We start from the raw sequence: 22,122 nt of genomic DNA, 5'->3' as shown, positions 1-22,122 counted from the left end.
TATTTAATTTTTCAATCATGTAATTTTTCAGTCAAGTAAAAATGTAATATCCAACTGTATTTTTTTTTTTTCTTTCAACAACTGTGTGATGACTGCTTATGATATGAGTAGAAATGATTTACTCTGGGAATGCTGAAGGTATCATTCTTGCAAAGTTTGTCGTCTCTAACCCTCTCCCCTCCTGTGTATATGTGTATAATAAAAAACATTTCCAATTTAAAATACTGTAACATGTAGGCACACTGTTTTTAAAAGTAAAGAATATGAGAGATGTGAAAATTCTATTTTCTTGTTAGAGATTATAATAAAACTGCCCAAGGGCAGGGACCACATCTACCCTTTAAATAGCTATATTCTCTGTGTTTATCTGACAGTGCCCAACTTAATGAAGTATTTCATTAAGTATTTGTTGAATGAACAATATTTTTCTTGTTAAGTAATAATCTTAAGAGAAAAATAACTGTACTCTTAGGACAAATAAACACAGAGTTAATTCTCTGTGAACCAGGAGCTCTGTCAGTATTTATTCTTCAATAGCAATATTTAAGCTTTGATCTTTCTGGTCTTCTGAGGGGACAGCATTCAGATACATTAAAAAAAAAAAGTGTTTTTTTAATTTAAAAAATCATTTTTTATTTAAAAATTCTTTATAACTGAAAAGGAAAGCCAACTTTATAATACAACACTTGACTTGAAACGCCTCTGCATGATTTAGGGGTCTGTGGGTGTCCAGTTCCCTCTCCATGACCCCTGACTTGACTTCCTTAATGGTCTCACTCTCTCTGCTCAAGTCTTTGCCCCCTAGTCCTTGTAGGTACAAAGCTCTTTCCTTGAGGAGCCAAGGGTCCTATAAATGTAGTAACTTTATTGACAGTTTGGAGGTTCACAGAGGAATCCTGTGATGTATACAGATAGCCTTTCACTGTCTTACAGCCCTGCACCTCATCTGTGGCTACTTTTCCCAGCCAGTGCTATAGACCTGCCACCTTTTTCATCCTATGATGAAAACTTTCTCAGAGAACTAGTCCTCTGCTTTCAATGTACTTTTCACAAGAAGTAGCACTGTCTTGTAGTATTATTGTCTGTTGCTATGTAATGGATCACCCTGGAACTTAGTGGCTGAAGACAGCAGCAGTCATTTTATTACTATCTCGAATGATTCTGGGGGTTGACCAGGCTTATATGGTTCTCATTGGGAGTGTCTCATGCAGTCAGTCAGGAGCAGCTGGAGCTGGAGCCATCAAAGGATCTCTCGCTTACATGTCTCCTGGTTGAAGCTGGTTGTTAGCTGGGACCTCAGCAGGGCTATGGGCTGCTTTTAAAACACTTAGCCTCCTGTGTGGCCTGGGCTTCTCATAGCATGTTTGGGCTCCAACAGTAGCTTTTCAAGAGGAACAGGTAGAAGCTGTTAGTACTTTTGATGCTCTAGTCCCAGAAATCACTCAGCATCACTTTGTCTATAATTCATAGGTTCCCCCCAGATTCTAGAGAAGGGAGCATAGACTTTACCTCTCAGTAGGAAGTGTTAAGGTAGATCATTGTGAGAAGAGCAAATGAGACTGGAGATATCGTTGTAGTCATCTTGGAAAATACTGTCTGTCTTACCATATCAGCTAGGCTTACGGATCACCATCTGAAATTCTGATGAACCATTTTATCCACTTTCTTTTTACCTGAAAAAGTTTTATTACAGATGATGAGGACTTTATAGATATGTTCAAATGCCACTGCCTTTAAGAATGAAGGTTAAAATAATCATTAATCCTGCTATCAGTGTTTGTGGAGCTTTTTTAAAATGTACAGACTCCATCCCCATCTCTCATTAATTAGAATGTACTGGATGGACCTCAGACATATGTTTTAAAAGCTTCACAGCAACTATTAAAGAGGTTTGAAGCCTTCTACCTATACTTCAGATGCATTAACTACCACCCACTTTACTATTGATTCACTAACATTTTAAAACTTCCCTCTCTTTGTAAATATAAGATTTAGCAGAAAATAATGGTAATACTGGAGTACTAAATTGTGTGATATGACAGTAAGTAGAAAACTGAGATCTAAAAAAGATAATGCTATAAGTCATCAGGGTAGTTTTCATGGAGAAAGTGAATGTAAATTTGATCTTGAAAAATAGATGGAGTTTAGATGTGTTTTGTATTGATGGGAAACTCTTCTGCTCAATTGGTTGTGGAATATTATCTTTAATAATTTAAACAAATATCTTGGAGATGTTCAGGTGGATCATTTTGCTCTCAACTGTGGAAAGTATATAAAAGAGGTCTCTTTTTCATATAGTAGATGTTTCTCTTTTGCTTATCTGTTTCACACATGGTTTAACAAAGTCAAAGGCATTCCTCCTGTGACAGCCTCTGAAAGACTGCTGTAGCAGTGTACCATTTATTTCTATGTTCAAATTATTAAATCTGATTTTTTTTTTTTTTTATCTTTTTAGGGCCGTTACCAACAGTATATGGAGGTTCCTAGGCTAGGGGTCCAATTGGAGCTACAGCTGCTGGGCTGCACACCACAGCCATGGCAACACCAGATCCTTAACCCAGTGAGCGAGGCCAGGGGTCAAACCTGCGTCCTCATGGATGCTAGTCAGATTCATTTCCACTGAACCACAATGAGAACTCCTGATTTTTTTTTTTTTTTTTTTCCCCCCGTTTTGGCCATCCCATGGCATATGGAATTTCCAGGCCAGGGGTCAGATCTGAGTGATAATTGTAACCTAAGCCACAACTGCAGCAACATTGGATCCTTAACCCAGTGTACTGGGCTGGGGATTGAACCTGCATCACAGTGCTCCTGGTCCTCTTGTGCCACAGCGGGAATTCCTATTAAATCTGATTTTAAGTAAATCTGCCAGTGGTGTTCAAACCCTTTAAAATGTTTTCATCAACCACCCTCTCAACTAGAGAAGTGAAGAAAACATCATTGATAGAAGCTGGGCCAATGAAAATAAGCCCTTCATAGATGTTACATATGTGCCAGACACTGGGCTGAGTCTATGTAGACATAGATCATTTCATGTATCCTTCACCATAATGATGTGAGATGATTTTACAGATGAAGAAAGAGGTTTAGAGGATTTAAGAGGGCTAGTACAAGTTCATGGAGTTGTTCAGTGTTTGACTCAGATAATCTCTCTCTTAAGCAAATGAAGAAATTCATTTTCTTCAGCTGGGAATGCACATGAAACAGTGATAGAAGGAAGGACATCAGTTTAGCCATCTGTGGAATGACAAATTGCAAGCAAGAATGTCTTCTTTTTTGTATATTTTGGGTATGACCGCAGTCATGTGAACCTTGTAGTTATGATCAAAAACAGGGCACCAAACTTAACACTATCTGACCATTATTTGGCCAGTTTGGCAAGATGAGAATCACTGATATTTTGAAAACCTTTTTTTAACCAACGTGCTATCTAACCAAAACTTAAAATTGTTAGGTGTCATTACTGATTTATTTAAAGTTGTAGGAAGATTAGTGAAGTTATTGGTTTTTATTTTTATTTTTTAAAAGTTTAAATTACTTTAATTTTAATTAAATTTTATCTTTTGTTTAAATTTTGAGAAATTAATAAACAGGTAAATATTTTTAATCTTTCCTCTTTCTGAGACTTTCTTTGAACTTCAGTTCCCTTATTATACGCCCTGCTTTTTCAAATTAGAGCAGTGTACTTCCAGACCCTCCCCCCCAGGGTGTGTCTTTGTAAGTAAGGGCTAGGGGTTAGAGGGATTGGGAATGCAAAGCCACAGAATAAATGTCACCATTATCCTGGAGCTCTAATTTACTTGATAGGTATTTTAAAACATTTTTGTTATTTTAATTTATAGAGCAGAATGTGAAATTAATGTGAAATTTTAAATTAAGATAGTTAAATTCAAATAAATTTTAGGTATATGGCACTGGGGTGGGGGGAGCTCTTGTTCATTCTCTCACTGGTAACCACCTTTTGTACTTCCTGGAATATTTTTTTGTACAGTTAGTCAAATTTAATTCTTGTAATCGTGACCATTTCTACTGTTTGGACAGATGAATAGATTCTGAAAGGTAAAATCGAAACCCAGGAATACCCTAAAAGTATTAAATTAATAGAAGGCAAGCATCCTGAACAACTTCTAGACTCCTGCTGAGACGACTTTTTTTTTTTTTTTTTTTTTTTTTACTTGGGAGTTTGGACTGCAGAGCTCCCTAAGCCTCTGCTCCCCTAAAAAGTAACTAGTGGCAGGTATGTTTCCTCTGGAATTAAGATTAGAAAGAGAAGATTTATAAATTGGAAGGGATTTAGAATGAAGTCAGTAATTAAATAATAAAACTTTAGACAGTAATGGGTTGAGGGGGTGGGGAGAGACCTTTGGATTTAACTAGTCCCCCCCGCCCCGCAGATTAAGAAAATGAGGCCTAAGGATTTAAATGATTGAGCCCATAGTTCCAGCTATTTGGTGGCAGAATAAGAATTTCCAGTCTCCAGACTCCTTGTTAAGTTGCAGATGGTTTAGGCTAGGAATATCTTTCAGGCTTTCCTTAAATGGACCACCCTTTCAGTGGTATTAGATAATGAAGGTTCTGTTTTTACTGATTCATATTTAAGGCATAAAAATGAAAGATTTATTTACTTGAGTTTTCTTGTTAACCAGAATTTGTGTTAAAATGTTAAAGGATGTTTAGCATCTATTGTTTAAACATCCCACAAACTTGTTCTAAAAATTCAATAACTTTATAGACCCTATCCTTTTTATCCAAAACAAATCTTGACCATCAATCTTATCTATTTCCATTTGTGGCTGGTTAGTATCAGAAATAATGGGCCATCTCTAGTTGGTTTTCTAACTCATGCCACAATAAAGTATCAAGATATGCAAAAATAGAGGAAGAATTACTGTATGTGGAATTTACTAGTAAACTGATTTCTCCCCAACTTTGAGTTTCTATTCAGAATTCTGGGTAATTCTAAACTTTTTTTTTTTTTTTTAAGCAACTGTGTGAATTTTGGATTTTCTATGTAAGAATTTGGAGTAGGGAGAGGGAAATGGTGGAACAGAATGAAGAGAGTCTGAAGAGATATAGGTTGCAGGATTACATAATTTTGGACTGCAACTTTGGAAGGAAAGGGAGATAAAAGTATTTGGGAGAAGAGATATATGGTAATATATGTATTGATAAAACTTGCTTATATTTTGAATTGAATAAATTCTTTGCTTAGAACTAGTTTGAGTTAGATTTCTGTCATGTGTCATTTGTTGTTCTTTTAATGAGAGTCATATTACAACACCGCTGTTGAATCAGTTTGTATCCCTAGAAACTGATAGCCTTATAGAAATAATATAAAACTATTCTACTGAAACTGAAGTGCACTGTAGAATTTTTTATCTAAACCATTCATCTCTTATAGAGAAGTTCATTTTAAATGTGTTGTTTCCTTTAAATTAGTATGTAATGAGAGCCAGATAAATTAGCCACTTTAAAAAAAAAAACAAAAGAAATGTACCTTTAGCTTAGAGTCATCTTAAATTACAAATATTTACCACAAGAAAATTGAAATTCAGATGAAGAATATGATTCTTTGGTAGTCGCTCTGGGGTGAAAAATGAGAACCATATGGTCTCTTTCTAGAAGCCAGCAACCTAGCTGGGTGTGGAGGGTGATAAGGCAAGTGCATAAATAACCACCACACAATACAAAACTGATTAGTGATAAATGCCATAGAGAGGTACAAAGTTCATGGGGCTCTCAGAGGAAGTGGTATCTAATTCTTCTTTTGTTGAACTAGCACAGTGGTTAAACTTTTTTTTTTTTTAATATAATACACATACAAATACATAACATCCTCTTTTTTAAAGTGTAAATTTCAGCGGTTTTAATATTCATAAAGTGGTGTAACTTCACCGTCTAATTCTAGAATATAAACTAAAAATAATTTGAATATTTTTACCTGAGGCACGTCCTCTGGTTCTCAGGCCCCACCACTCCCTACTGTTTAACATCTGGTTGCCTCTGGTGTTTACATTGGCCACCTGATCCTTGAAGGCATTTAAGTTTGCTACCAGGCTTGTGGTGGTGTTTTTTCTAGTTTCCTTAGCCCTGACAGCAAATGCCGGCATGACCCTGGACGTGCAGGTGTTGGGAATACTGGCTACCCTCCTGGTAAGCATCCTTTCCCCACCTCTGTGCTTTTTCCCATTCTATTTTATGACTCCTTCAAGGATGGCTCCCAGCTCTGCTGAAGCCTTGTGAGGAATCTCTTCTATTGCCGTCTCCAGGGCTTCCGTAGAATACAATCCAGACTTCTTTTCTTGGCTTACAAATCCTTCCATGATCTGGCTCTCTCTCTTCTCATAAGACTAATCTTTCTGTTCCATGACATACCAAACCTGTACCCTCTACCTGGAATGCTTTTCTCTCTGATCTTTGCATGTCTAATTCTGTCTTGTCATTCATATCTCAGTTTAAATATCACTACTCAGAGAGGCCTTCCTGGGTCATCAAATCTAAAACAGCTACTTGCACACTTTCCACACAACTCTAATTTAATTATCACCACAGTTGTCATGGGTCTGAGTTTGTTGTTATTGTTAATTCTCTCCCTTAACTAAAATGTAAGTTCATTGTTAGTGATTCCCTTGTCACATGTAAAACTGTATCCTGAGCTTTTAGAACAGTGTTTGGCATGTAGCACATGCTTAATAAGTCTTCATTGAATAAATGTTGAGCGAAAATGCCTGCTTTGAACTATGGCTACTGCTCTGGTTCATCTGCCACTATGATTCTACCTGTTTCTGTCTTCCGGAAATTTGCCAATCTCAGGTCCTTTGATGCCTTTGCCATCTCTAGCTTTCATTGCCTTTATTATTTTATTTTGTAGTTATTTACTTTCATTTCAGTGGAATGTTAGGGAGGGAGAGAAATGTATTCTGTCACTCTTGACAGGTTGAGATGTTTTTAGTCAGATTGAAAACATGAGCAAAGGCCAAGTTAGGGAAGCATGACTTGTTTTTTGAGAATGCCAAGTAGTTTAGGTTGATTGAAGGGTAGAAAATAAGGTTGAAAAATTAGGTTGAGCCCATGTCAGAGAGGATCTGAAATCATTTGATGAAGAGTTTGTTACTTATTTCAGTGTCATGGGGAACCCTTGTGGGTGTTTGAGCAGAATTGTGACATGAAAAGCGTTTTTTAAGGAAGATTAGTCTGATGGTGAAGAATTAAAGAGGAGAGGTCAGTTAGGAAGGTACTAGAATAATCTGAGGATGATTCAGTGTGAATCTGAACCAAGAGAGTGGTTAACAAAATGAAAAGGAGGGCAAGGAGTTAGAAAAATAGTTGAGCCTCCTGGTGCTGACACTGATCAATTGCCCTATGATTACAGTTTAGTGATGTTGCTTTTATTTAGATGGATTGGTTGATTATATGAGGAACTGTGTTGAATGTGCCTTCTATCAGTAATGTGTTATAAATGTCTTTCCTAGGATTTTTATGAGGTAGATGAAACAAAAAGACAGCTTTGTTGGGCAGGGGATATTTGGTCAACTCTGGCACTTCATGTCTCTGGATGATGGCAGGAGGTCAGGGAAAATGTCAATGAATAATGCAGGGTGGTACAAGTGTTTCACTATTTAATTTCCTTTGTTCTCACATTTAGTAACAAAATTTTAAGAATCAAAGCATCTTTAAAAAAAACCTCATCTTGGAGTTCCTGCTGAGGTACAGTGGGTTAAGAATCCCATCACAGTGGCCTGGGTCCCTGCAGAGGTTTGGGTTTGATCCTGGGCCCAGCACAGTGGTTAAAGGATCCACCTTTGCCGTAGCTGTACCTTGGATACAGTCCCTGGCCTGGGACCAGGAACTTCTATATGCCATGGGTGTGACCATTTAAAAAAAACTCTTAAAGTCTATGTTTAGCTTTAGCCTTATTTGATGAAATACTAGTCTTTGATTTAGAACTGAATTATGATTTCCTGACCTACTTATGATGTTAACCTCTTTTTTTAAAAACTTAGTTCCTTGGTTTTTTTTCATCTGAAGGTTGGAAATGATCGTCTTTTGCCTCTGAAAGAGTTATCTGATGAGTAATTCTTTTCTAAGATATTAAATACTTACTTTATTTCCGTTAAGTAAAACTAATTTTATGATGACCAAAAAAACCTCAATAAGTTAAGTGAGTGACAAGGTAAATGTAGTTTAGGAAAGGTAACATATGTATACATAATAAAAACCATGTGTTGGAGAAATACACAATTGTTTTATAAGGTCCTTGGGTTGAACTGCATTATTTTATTTGGTTGAAATGTTTTCAGCCTATGTTTTTTTGTTTTTTTTTTCTTTAAGTTTATTTTATAATTATTATTTTTTGTCTTCCTAGGGCTGCACCCACAGCACATGGAGGTTCCCAGGCTAGGGGTTGAATCAAAGCCGTAGTTGCTGGCCTGCGCCACAGCCACATAATGTGGGATCCGAGCCTAGCCTGGGAACTTAAATATGCCTCAAATGTGGCCCTAAAAAGCCAAAAAAAAAAAAAAAAAAAAAGTAAGTTGCAGACATTTTGCCCCTTTATGACTAAATTCTGAGAACAAAGATACTTTTATATAATGGCAATACTGTTATCAAGATCCGGAAATGTAAAACTGATACAGTGTTATGATCTAATGTATAATCCATAGTCAGATTTTGTCAGTTGTGCCAATATTGTCCTTTTTTTTTTTTTTTTTTTTTTTTTTAAGGGCTGCACCTGCAGCATATGGAAGTTTCCAGGCTAGGGGTCAAATCGGAGCTCACCTGCCAGCTCAGCCACAGCAACGTAGGATCTTACCCAAATCTGAGACCTACACCACAGCTCACCGCAATGCTGGATCTTTAACCCACTGAGCGAGGCTAGGGATTGAACCCGTGTCCTCGTGGATGCTAGTTGCGTTTGTTAACCACTGAGCCATGACAGGAACCTTTTTTTTTTTTTTTTTAAATGGCTGTACTTTACAGCATATGGAAGTTCCTGGGCCAGGGATCAGATCTGAGCCTCAGCTATGGCAGTTCCAGATCCTTTAACCCACTGGGCCTGACTTGGGATTGATCCCATGCCTCTGCAGTGACCAGAGCTGTTCAGTTGGATTCTTAACCCATTGCACCATAGGAGGAATTCTCAGTATTGTCCTTTATAGCTATGTGTATATACTTGTATATGTGCTTGGGGTCCACAGCCCGCTCCAGGATCAAACATTGCATTTAGTTGTCCTGACCCTGGGTTTCCTTTAATCTGGAACATATGTTCACCCTTTCTTTGTGCTCTTGGCCTTTACATTTTTTAAAATTACAGGCCAGTTATCTTTAAAATGTCTCTTATGATGTGATTCAGGTAATGAATTTTTGCCAGAAACATCACAAAATGACAATGTATCTTCTTAGTGCAGCATTATAGGAAACAAATCATGTTGGTTGCCCCAGTATTGGTGATGTTAACTTTGATCATTGGTTAAGGCCGTGTCCCTCTAGTAATTTCTGGGGTGATATTTTGAGAATATGTAAATCATCTCATCAAATATTCACCAACTGGTTTATGTATCTATTGATGATTCTTGCCTTAGTTTTTTTACCACAGTGGTTGCAAAATAGTAATCTCATTTCTTCCTCAGTAATTAGTTGGCATTCTACTGTAAGGAAGAGCTTCCTCGCCACGCATTTATTTATATCAGTATAGATTCATGTTTTATTTAATGTGTTGTACTTTGTTTCTTTTCATAATTTATTTTGATGCTTGAATTGTCCCAGGATAGGCTCCTTGCTGCCCACCCTCCATCCCCCCACCCTCACCTTTCAGGCTGGCTCCTGTGTCCTTTATGGTATGTTCCCATCTTTATTGAGCAGTTTCTGGCACAAGATGTTCTAGGGGCTCATCTTGTTATTTTCTCTACCCTAGCCTTCTGAGGCTCTGGTTAATTTGGGGTAGAATATGTATTTAGAAACTAAAAGCTGGGAACTAGGTATGCTCATTGCTACTGGAGTGTTACGGCCATGAGGCCCTTTCAGTGGACATACCGTAAACACACATAAGCATGATATCTGTCTTTATTTCTACCCTTCCCTTTATCTGTTTAAAACATTGAATTCATTCTGATGATTCAAAATCCAATCCAGATGGCTTCTATGGTGCAGGCTTCAGCTGTTGGGCACTCTCCCTTATCCCCTAAAGTATGAGCTGCCTTGAAGGTCCGTATTTCCTGCCATGCATTTGGCTCTCTTATAAGAGAATAGGGCAAAAGGGGAGAAAAATAATAGTTGACTGCCACCCTAATGAGGCTTTCAAAAATTTCAAGACAATTCTTCCTACCCAAGAGAGAATTAAAGTTGTGGCATCTACTGGAGAGTGCATCAATAGTTAAGTATCAGCTGTCACCAAAGATAGCTACATACTTATGTAGTATAGCACAAAAGGTCTCAAGTGTAGAGTAAAATGAGCAAGATGAACATCTCTGGAAGCAGTCATAGAAGCCACACACACACACACACACACACACACACACACACACACACACGCATGCACAAACACACAGACACAGAATTATAGACATGCAAACACATAAGCACAGATACACTGCATTAATTTCCTAGGACTGTTGTAGCAAATCACGACACACTGGGTGGCTTAAAAAAACATCAGAAATTAATTTTCTCACAGTTTCTGAAATAAACTTGAAAAACTGGATAAACAATGAGGTCCTGCTGTATAGTGTTGGGAACTATATCTCATCACTTATGATGGAGCATGATAATGTGAGAAAAAATGTATACATGTATGTGTAGCTGGGTCACCTTGCAGTATAGTAGAAAATTGACAGAACACTGTAAACCACCTATAGTGGAAAAAATAAAAATCATTATAAAAAAAGAAAAACTGGAATATAAACAAAACAATTTTACAGTTACTATTTTTTTGTCTTTGTTTTTCAATTTTTGTCGTTTATTTTTAGTTGCTCTGTGATTTCAAATTATGGTTTATGGTATACTGTGTAATAAGTAATTATAAAATTAATTGTTAGAACTTCTTATTTCTAGAAATGTTAGGAGTTTCTTTGTAGAGCATTGAACTAAGATTTTTTTTCACCTTTAGATAAGGAGTTCCTGTTTGGGGTTTAGTAGATTAAGAATATTCAGTGTTATGAAAATACAATGCAAATAAAAGAATATGGTTCATCCTGTCGAAAGAATTCCTTTGCTAGGGGCTGTATTTAAGTGCTTGATAAACGCTAAATTAGCAAAATCCCCTTTGATTTGACTTTTAGCTCTTAGGCATTATAACATCTATCAGCTGTTAAAAGAGTTCTTGTTTGTTTTTATGTTTCTTTATGTGATCTTTAGTTACCTCACAGTTAATGTACATGATAATGAAGAGGATGTGTTAGTTACATCCTGGGTTGTCAAAAAACAGAGACATAAATAGAAGAGAAGGCATAAGGGTGTGAATCACCTCCCCTAGTATTTCTCTTTCCTCTGGCTAAGGTGGGTTTCATGGTGGCTGGCCTAAGAATAGTACACCTCTGTATTTATTAGGGAGGTTCAGCTCAATGTGGAAACTTTATAAAACTTAATTCCAGGTGACAACTCATTCCCAGAGGACTGGGGCATGCAAGTTCCCTCATGGCCAGTTAATTTCCTGGGCATGCTCCTGCAAAGCCTTTGGATAACACAGTACTTTGCTTCTTTCTTAGTCTCTTTCAACATTCAGGAGACCATAGCTTCCTTTATGCACAGGCCTACAAAAGGAACTTTGTTCTTAGAGAATTTGTTAATTAAGATACCTCTATATTTACCACCTTTTCCATAGTAAGGTTAATGTTGTTTGAAGTCATGGAAGATACTTTTTATTTTCTTTGTATCCGGCATAATGCTTTTGAAGGCAAGGTTTTGTTTTGTTTGTTTGTTTGCTTTTTAGGGCTGAACCCAGGGCACATGGAAGTTCCCAGGCTAGGGGTTGAATCAGAGCTACAACTACCAGTCTACACCACAGCCACAGCAATGTGGAATCTGAGCCATGTTTGCAGCCTACACCACAGCTCAGGCGACGCCAGGTCCTTAACCCACTGAGCGAGGCCAGGGATCGAACCCTCATCCTCATGGATCTAGTCTGGTTCGTTAACCGCTGAGCCACGAAGGTAATCCCCTAGGCAAGGCATTTTTAAGTGTTGGACCCCAAGTAGAACTTGGGCCTTTTTGGTTGAGGCCACTAACCTCCAGAGAAAATTTAAATGATGGTTATACAGAAAGCAACTTTTGATTTCTTTTTTAAAACTCATTTGCTTTATAAATTAATAACAAGCTATAAAATGATGTTTGTTTAAGAAAAGGCTCACAGTGGAAAAAGATCCTCAAAAAAAGAACCTAGTATGTACATTAAAACACAGATATATAAATAAAAAGAAACATCAAGCATGGGAAGTTTAGAATTTAGGGGAAAATCAGTTAGGTTCTCATTTTCACATTATGTGTGAAACTTAAGCTACCTATGTAAAATGCAGTAACTACATAAAAATGAATAATAAAATTAAAAATTTACATAAATATGTATCCTGACTTCTGGGTGGAGAAGAATTTAATGAACAAAAAAGTGTAAGAATGTTATTTGCCATTTGTACATTTGATTAACTTAAGTTTAGCAGTATCTTTTTAAAAAGTCTAACAAAATCAAAAGATAAAACCCAAGGGAAATATAAACCTACACACAGTATGTTTAATATCTTAATTCTTTGAAGAGCTCATGTTAATTCATTTGGTTTATCTTAAATTCCCGGTTTCCATTTGGACAGTCTACACATACTACTATTTAGTGGAACTAAGAGTCTTAAGTCCAGAGAAAAACTTACCTCTTGGTGCCCTGTTCAGTTGAGTAGTTAATAGCCCTCTGTCCCCCACAATTCTCACTTCATTTTACATTCTTTTTTGTGCTTTTTCCTTCTTTGCTCTTACTTCCTCACTTTTTTGATGGATCCTCTTCCTCTTTTTGCGCCATACTAAATTTAACAGAGTTTTTTTTTCCCCCCCTTTATTGTTTCTTTTGTCTGATTAAGGTTTCCTTCCTCTTTTATTTTGCAAGAGTTGTATTTTGCACAGTTGGGGGCACTCCTTGAACTTGGAAGTCTTCACATCCCCCCTTCTCTAGTGCCTGTTTTTCTTTAGAATTATTTATCAGATTAGAACAGCGTAGGAGGTGTTTTCAAAACTTTTTGTGATAGAGCAACTGAAATGTAACTGGACATGAACTGAAATTTATTTCTAAATAACTCTGAGGAGCAGCGTGGAACTTGCTTCTTCCACGGAGCAGGAGTAATTGGTGTTTGTTAATTAGGAGATCCTGATGCTGCTTAGTTTCTCTATGATCTTTGGGAATGTTTAGTTGTTCTGCCTTTAACTAAATTGTGGTTATGCAAAACTGCATTATTTTTTTCTTGGAAGGCCTCCCAGTAATTATAACAGACTATAGCAGTTCTCAGACTTCAGTGGGCATAAGCAATAGACTTGTTAAAATAAAAATGTCCCACTTCTGGAAGTTAGTATTCAGCAGATCTTGGGCAGGCCCTTTTAAAACTGAATTTAGAAGAAGCACCCCAGGTAATTTTGATATAGGTCATCAGGAGACCACAACTGGAAAAACATTGCCATATGGCATCAAGACCAAACTCTTCGATATGGCTCATAATTTTGCTTCTCTGCCTCTCCAGCCCCATTTTCCATAGGTCTACACCACACACCTTTCGCTTCAGAAATGTTAAGCCATTCATACATGTTGTAACCCTAACCCTTTATATATCCTGGCACATGCTGGTCCCTCTGCCTACAAACCCCTGCCTTGCACCTTCATTCTTTAGGTCTCTATTAAAGCAGCTCACCTTTCCTGAAATGAAGTTAATCTACACTCACATTCGTAGTTCTATTATTGCACTTAACACAGCACTTCATCATGGCTGGTTTCCTGGACTCTCCCTACTAGATTATGTGTTCCTTAAGGATAGAGGCTGTCAAGTTGATCTCTGTCCTTCAGTGTCTGGCACATGAAATAAAGCTTCTTTTGCCTCTTTGGAACTTTTAGCCTGCTAGACCTAAAGAAATGCTGTAGTAGCAGTGCTGCACTCCTGTATTCTGAGAGTTTTCATGTGGTTTTAAGTATACTTATTTTTACAAAAAGCAGTTGTTTTAAAATTATTTTTCCAAAAGCAAGTATTTTGAATTATTTTTGAATTAAAGGGACAAAAATAATTTAGTAATTAATAAGGCACCCTGGCTATATACCATATATTTTTCTTGCCACTGTATGTGACTATGTAAGTTGTTTTTCCTCACAAGACTTTAATTTGTACCTATAATTCTACCTGATATCTACAGTGGCTTTCCGATGGTCTTCCCCTTTTCTAATAACTCTTATATAAGCACCATGTCCTCTGACTAGAATACACTTGCTCCCCCATCTCCCTCACTTCGATATTTAGTTCTTTCCAGTTGCCTTCTGAAGAGAAAAAAAAAAAAAAAGTTTGGCTTTCAAGGTCCTTTGTGACCAGGTCCCTGCCTTAGTCCTTGACTTTTTTTTTTTTTTATTTGAAGTACAGTTGATTTACAGTGTTGTATTAATTTATATAAATGTACAACTGAGTCCTTGACTTTTAAATCTCACTCTTCCCTTTTGTTCTGTTTGAGTCAGTCTCATGACAGTCTCACCACAAGTGTACAACTGAGTCCTTGACTTTTAAATCTCATTCTTCCCTTTTGTTCTGTTTGAGTCAGTCTCATGACAGTCTCACAAAAACAGACTTTCTTACTTGCTCTTTATAATTTTCCCTACCTGGAATATATTTATGGAAATCCTTAAACCCTAATCTAAACTCCATCTTCTTGATAAAGTTCACCATTCCATCTCATAGTGAAGAAATTAAATAGTAAACCATAATATCTTCCAAGAGGAAGGTTAATAGGAAAAATATGCTTAAATAATTAATGGAAAATTTAGTGGGGATAATTTGTTTCATACTAAAGCATACTAAATGGATAGTTTTCTTATGTGTAGTGGAGCTTACTGTATATATTTACAAGTTTTAACGTATAATTGAAGCAAAAATTTTCATTGTTATCTGTAAAATGTAACCAACCGGCATATAAGCAATGATGGATCATGCCCCCATTATTTCTGTTTTTAACTCATGAATAAAATAAGTGTAAACTATTTTAAAATATTAGTTAAGTCATTATCTGTAATCCGTTATTTTCCTATTAAAACCATATGATTTTGGAGTTCCCTCATGGCTTAATGGATAAAGGATATGGCATCATCACTGCTATGGCTCTGGTTATAGCTGTGGTGCGAGTTTGATCTGGCCTCGGAATTTCTGTGTGCCATGGGTTCGGCTAGAAAACCAAAAACAACATGATTTTGAAGTAATATTCAGTCTAACTAAAACTTCTCATTACCTGAGTTCTAACTTCCTCATATTTTTCCAGTTGGATGTTTGCTAGGCATCTCTCAATCTATATGCAGAACAGAATCCACACCCTTTCTTCCCCAACCTGCTTCGAAGAGCAAGCAGACAGGACAGTGTGGCTGGAGGGGAGGGTGGGTAGAGAGGTCAGAGAGCCCTGAAAGCCAGGAAAACTTCCGGCCTTTTCATCGTGCCATCGACTTTGGGTTTTTTTCTATATACAGTTAGGTCTGAACTTTGGAGGAGTAAACCTTTTCATTTGTGACAGGGTGCACTTGTTCTTTCAGGACATAGTTTTCCTCAGATGTAATGGAGCCGGGAATTTTGAGTGAAATTTTAATATGCTAAAGTACCTAATTTAATAGAGTAATTTAATAGTATTTGTTCTAGTATGTGTTATAGTTTCCCTGGACCATTTCCACATCATTAAGGCAAGGCACCACATTAGAAGCTGTCCATTTAAATCCAAGTTATCTTTAAAACAAAATCTGTAAGTTCTTTTTTTTAAAAAAAAAAATTCCCCCCTTTGTCTGGAGGGACAGTGGACTGACTATTGCATAATTTAATTTGCATTTTCTGCTGTCTTTATTTCCAGTAGGGGCATTATGTTGGGAAGATTCAGGTTTAGAATTGTGATTTAATTGGAGACAGGATTGATATGTAAAAGAATGAATTGCCTTACTAGAGTTGCTGACTTTGGACAGTGCAGACCCTATAAAAAAAACTTTCTGAGGACTCTTCAATTGGTGTGGGTAGTAAACTGAAACTACAAGGAGATAAGGATTAATATCAACTTCTAGAGAGTGGAGAGTGCTGTTTTAGAGTATAGATCCTTTAAGAAATGTTGTAGGACTTAAATTTTTATTGGAAAAGTCTCTGAGTAAAATGTCTTAAGTTCATTTTTATAAAATAACCCATGTGATGACAGAAATCAAGAAAGGACAAAATTGGCAATAGTTACATAAATGGCCAAAGTTGAAGAGTTGCTTCAAAATTTCCATTATTTTATGACTCTGTCATTGTACCTTAGCCATATTTTCCTTTACTTGAGTCAACAGTAGTCTAGATAAAAACAAAACTATCAAAATATTTAAACAGGGTTTTTAAAAATCCAAATAATTACTGGTTTTGAGTAATAGGAAAAAAATTCACAAAACACACTGGACTTTGGTATGGAGCCTATAGTTCTGTTTGGATCCATGAGAGTTTAAAACACTCATTCAGGGAGATCCTGTTGTGGCTCAATGGGTTAAGAACCTGACTAGTATCCATGAAGATGTGGGTTCATTCCCTGGCCTCACTCAGTGAGTTAAGGATCCAGTGTTAAAGCTTCAGTGTAGATCACACATGGAGCTCAGATCCTGAGTTACAGTGGCTGTGATGTAGACTGGCAGCTGCAGCTCCGATTTGACCCCTAGCCCAGGATTTCCATATGCCACTGGTGCAACCTTAAAAAGAAAAAAATACTCATTCAGCAGTTCCCACTGTGGCTCAGTGTGTTAGGAATCCAACTGAAGTGGCTTGGGTTGCTGCAGAGGCTTGGGTTCAATCCCTGGCCTGACACAGTAGGTTAAAAGTATCCAGTTTTGCTACAGCTGCAGCAGCTGTAGCATAGCTTGCAGCTCAGATTGAGTCCCTGGTCCAGGAACTTTCATATGCCATGGGTGAGGCTATTAAATAAATAAATAGATAAATAAATAAATACTCATTCGTTTTGAATTGTATTATGTTTACACTATAAAATTATTGTTTTGTTTTTTTTCCAGTGTAGCATTTTCCTTGTATGCATTTGCAGTGTGTGCTAAGAAGGGAAGTGCAGGAATAAGTATCCTTATCTCAAAGCAGAATTCCTCCTAGAATATTTTTGTTTCTGGGTTATTCCAGTGTGTTTAGTTTTGAAGATGAGGGAGGAAGAGGAAATTAACTATTATGTTCCCAGTTCTGTTGCTTCTTGTCTTTCATTATGAAGACTGGGTATTAATACTCTTAGATGTCCTCAAACTAGTAACTATTATTCAAGTAATTTAGTCACCTGGCCAGATGAGGTTTTTCTTTACACTTTTTGTTTTTCATGGGTAGATAATGAAGTATGATATCAGGTTTCTATTGAGATTGACCTATAAATAATTCAGTAATGAATTAAAATCTTAGAGTATTAATACAAATGAACTGTAAAAACCAAATCTCTTTAAAAGCCAAATTTATGTATTGGAGAATTAATTGATTCATATTCCAGTTGTCAAGGTAGAATGTGCTGATTTATACATGCTCATAGTAGTGAAATTAAGAAATGAGAATTTAAGTGATTAAATGGGATATGATCTGATTTTCACCATCATTAGAACTGAATTCAGTTTTGATTTTGCAAAATTATTTGATTCCTTCTGCACAATTTAATTAAATTTTTTTTGCCTTTTTTTTAGGGCCACACCCGCAGTATGTGGAGGTTCCCAGGGTAGGGGTCAAATCGGAGCTGTAACCACTGGCCTACACCACAGCCACAGCAACGTGTTATCTGAGCCTCCTACACAGCAGCACACAACAACGCCAGATCCTTAACCCATTGAGTGAGGCCAGGGATCATCAAATCTGAGTCCTCATGGATACTAGTCAGATTTGTTTCTGCTGAGGCACAGTGGGAACTCCTGCACAATTTTATACAATAAAATAATGTTTAAAATTTAACTTTATGTCACCTCATCAGATAAATTCCTTGTTGTCTCCTAACTACATTTAAGGATCACAGGAATAATTTTGTTGATTGCTGCTTTGGAGGTATAAGATGTATACAAATTCTTATTCTGGATAAAGGATATCTTTGTATTTCTATGAATGTGAATCAAGAACATGGGGTGTACAGTGAAGATATTCGTTGTGTCCCAGGGAAAGGTAAAAGTTGAAGAGAAGAATTTGTAGTCAAATAAATTTGGAATATGTTGGTTTAAGCAAATCTAAGATATATTGAAGATTTCTCAGAGCCTATTAAAATATTTTGTATTAATCAGATTAATCTTACTTTAAGAAGTTTAAGTATCTGGTCAGTCATTGATCTTACTTTGTGTAATCTTATCCTCTCTTACAAAATAATATGCAAGTTCCATGTCAGGTATCACATTATTTTATGGATGGGAAGAAAGAAAATATTTCTTCTTTAGGGGACATACACTTGAAAAGTCACCACACGTAAGAAATTTTGTATATGAATTTAATGTCTTTAATTCTAGTTTTCTAAAGTTTTCTATTTTAGTTCTGGTTCCTTAGATTTTGTAGGGACTAATAGGGTAGGAAGTAAAAGATAAATAGGGTAGAAAGTGAGGGTAGGATAGAAGGAAGAACTAATTCAACAAATTAAACTCAATTAAAAATTTTGCTTTGTCTTTATTTTATTTTGTCTTTTTAGGGTCATACCCACAGCATATGAAAGTTCCCAGGGTAGGGGTCCAATTCGAGCTGTGGCTGCCAGCCTACACCACAGCCCCAGCCACACTAAATCTGAGCTGAGCCTGAAACCCACACCACAGCTCATAGCAATGCCGGATCCTTAACCCACTGAGTGAGGCCAGGGATTGAACCCATGTCCTCATGGATACTAGTCAGGTTCATTACCTCTGAGCCACTACAGGAACTCCCTGCTTTGTCTTTTTCTAAAATGCTTGTTGGACTAAAGTTTTCATGATATAGATGTTTCTGAACAGATTTTTATAGAGTAAATAACTTGCTGTATTAAAGTCTTCTGAAATTATTTTTCTGTGGTGTTTGGGGGTGTTATAGGTCTATTAGTGAGGAGAACAGTGCTACTGTAATATCCTCTGATTGATGGGAGTGCTCTGCACTTGAAAAATTATTGTTAATCATGATTCTGGTTATAATTTGATACAGTTCTTTTATTACTCATTTCTACTCATTTGTCAACCTTGTCTCCATTAATGACTTCCAGTTTCCTTTTATAATATAATCTCTAGTTTTGAAGGTTTGATTCCGGAGAGTTGCAATATGTGTTAGAACATACACTGCATAATTTTTCAAGTTCAACCTGTAACTCTTCATTGTACACATTATACACATCTATATTTCAGATGGAGCAGCTATCAGATGAAGAAATTGACCATGGTGCTGAAGAAGACAGTGACAAGGAAGATCAGGACCTGGACAAAATGTTTGGAGCCTGGCTGGGAGAGCTGGACAAACTCACTCAGGTTAGAAGTAGTGCTTAAAAATTTGGTTGAGGATTTTAAGGCATCACTTGTGTGCTAAAAGTTTACTGTGTACTCACAAGAACATTGATATAGGTTATGGCTTTTCAAATACTGCTTGCTATAAAGGGGAAATATCCATAGTGTTAATGAGTGAATAGTAATTCAAGAACAGAAGAAATTGATTATTTTCTGTGGTAATTTTAAGGAGTTTTTAAAAAATGCTTTTGGCAGAGGTTCTGTGCATCTAGAGGGATTTCTTAAAATGTATTTTATAAATTGAGTTGCTGGCTAAAAAGTTTTAAAGCCTAAAATGTAAATATCTAAATTTTAGTAAATCCTGTCCCGTAACTTAGTGAATATGAATACATTTTACAACATAAATGGTATCCTTACATGCAGATATTTTCTATTGCATAGTTCCAGAATACTGACAAAATTGCATCCCTGCTGTGTTTTAAAACAATGGCAAACCTTTTCATTTTGTTTTATTGGATCTTGGGTTAAAAAAAAAACAACAGGAATGACTTTATCCCCTAAACCAAGTCACTTTTTAGAGTAAAAGCATGTAGTATATTTCTACTCTAGTTAATGCATTATATTCAATGTATATGAAGATAGCCGTGTTTATTAAAACAACTTTAATTTTATGACAGTGAGAACATTAGAACAAAACTTACTTTCACACATCCTTAAATAATATCTCTGGGAAGAAATTTTGTGTAAATTGCTTTAGTATGAAATTCCTTAACCAGTAGAAAAAGAGGTGGTAAGGTGGAAACAAAGTACTGCTTTGTTTCTGTCCCTTTCTTTGGAAGTCTGGAATCGAAACTGGGAAACTCTTCATGTAATTTTTTTTTTTTTTTTTTTTTTGCTTTCTAGGGCTGCACCCACAGCATATGGAGGTTGCCAGGCTGTGGTTCGAATCAGAGCTCTAGCCGCTGGACAACGCGGGATCTGAGCCACATCTGCAACCTCTACCACAGCTCACGGCAATGTCAGAACCCTGACCCACTGAGCTAGGCCAGGGATCGAGCCTGCATCCTCATGGATACTAGCTGGATTCATTTCCACTGTGCCACGAAGGGAACTCCACTCTTACGTAATTCTTGTTAGATCATTTTGAAAATCAAGACATGTTTGTGACCATAGCCCGTTAATACTGAATATTGAGAAGAATGCATGCATTCCTACTAGGATTTCATGAGAATCCTCCCCTTCATGTCCAGTTAGGAGAAATAACATTATTTGTGTGATAAAGATCTTTTCTTATATAGTTGCCAAACCATTTCAGTTTAATTCTTAATTTTTTTTTTAAAGGGATTTTGGCATAGAGATGATGACTAGGGTATGCAGTTCTATGCTGAGGAGAAAAAGCAAAAAGGAGGCAAAGCAAAGAGGATAGAAAATGGTAATGCATGAAAGAAAGTATGTGAGGGCCAGCTGACATATGTTGGGTCTCCTTGATTGTGGGTTTTATTGTCCATACCTGAGGAGGGGGCAAAAAAGAGAAAATCCAGGTAGATGTGAGTCCAGCTACTGTGGGTGGAGTAGACTGAATTCTACTAAATTCCTATTGAATATAAGAAAACCCTGTATTCTTCCCTGTATTTTAAATTCCCTGACATGCAAATGTGAAGAGCCATTCATCAAAAAATGTTGGCTCCTAGACTAATACTGTGACTCTTCTTTTTTTTAATGCGTATAAGTCTGTCTTTAGGGAGAAAGCAGGTTAAAACTGTTGCGTAAGGTGGCTCACTGTTGACAAGTTCCTTTTTAACACTTCAGAAGTTTTCAAAATATTTTACTAAGCTAGTAGCTAAAATTTCAAACTTCTTATTTATGTCATTATTTTAGTTCACTACAAAGAGTTCTGTGCACCTATATTATATAAACAATGTTAATGGTTTTTATATTAAATCAGTTTTAAGTAGTTAAGTGGTTTCTGAATCTTCTGAAATTGTAAAATTTTGTATGTATTTGCATTTTTCTGGAAGAAGTCTCATTCTCCATGGCTTTTATCACATTCTCAGTGATAGCCCACCTCCACCCACACCCCACCCCTCACACACACACAAAAAAAGTTAAAAAACCGCTCCACTAGATTACCAGTTTCTTGGCATCAAGGAGTATTTCTAACTTTCCCTTGTTGCCTTAGCACTATGGACACAGCAGAGTTTTTGTTTGTTTGTTTATTCGACTGATAAATAGGGTTGACTTTAAATATGTTGTCAATTATATTCAAGATTTACTGAAAACATTACCTATGTATTCTTCATTTTCCCTGAGGATTAGGCCTTGAATTGTAGCAGAAGATTTAGGTTTGAGGTTTAAAGAGAATTTCCTAGCTGTTTTATGAAACTTTGGAATAAGACACTGAATGGTTGTGGATCTCCTTTATCTGATAGCTTTAAAAACTGGATGAGGAGTTCCCATCGTGGTGCAGCAGAAAGGAATCTTACTAGGAATCATGA

At 36.6% G+C, this 22,122-nt stretch overlaps 1 protein-coding gene across 1 annotated transcript in view; it reads left to right on the top strand.

The window, feature by feature from the left end:
- RAPH1 (Ras association (RalGDS/AF-6) and pleckstrin homology domains 1) overlaps positions 1-22,122 on the top strand; it is a 96,781-nt gene that overhangs the window by 16,978 nt on the left and 57,681 nt on the right. Inside the window, exon 2 of the mRNA XM_021075323.2 lies at positions 19,532-19,651. Coding sequence (XP_020930982.2) covers positions 19,532-19,651 — 120 coding nt within the window. The remainder of the gene's footprint in view (positions 1-19,531; positions 19,652-22,122) is intronic.

This window comes from Sus scrofa, chromosome 15 (genome assembly GCF_054392235.1).
Source record: "Sus scrofa isolate SSC_HxYL_T2T_F1_AM1 chromosome 15, Sscrofa_HxYL_maternal_Yorkshire_Landrace_v2.0, whole genome shotgun sequence".
NCBI lineage: Eukaryota > Metazoa > Chordata > Mammalia > Artiodactyla > Suidae > Sus > Sus scrofa.
This window is presented reverse-complemented; position numbering and strand designations above follow the sequence as displayed.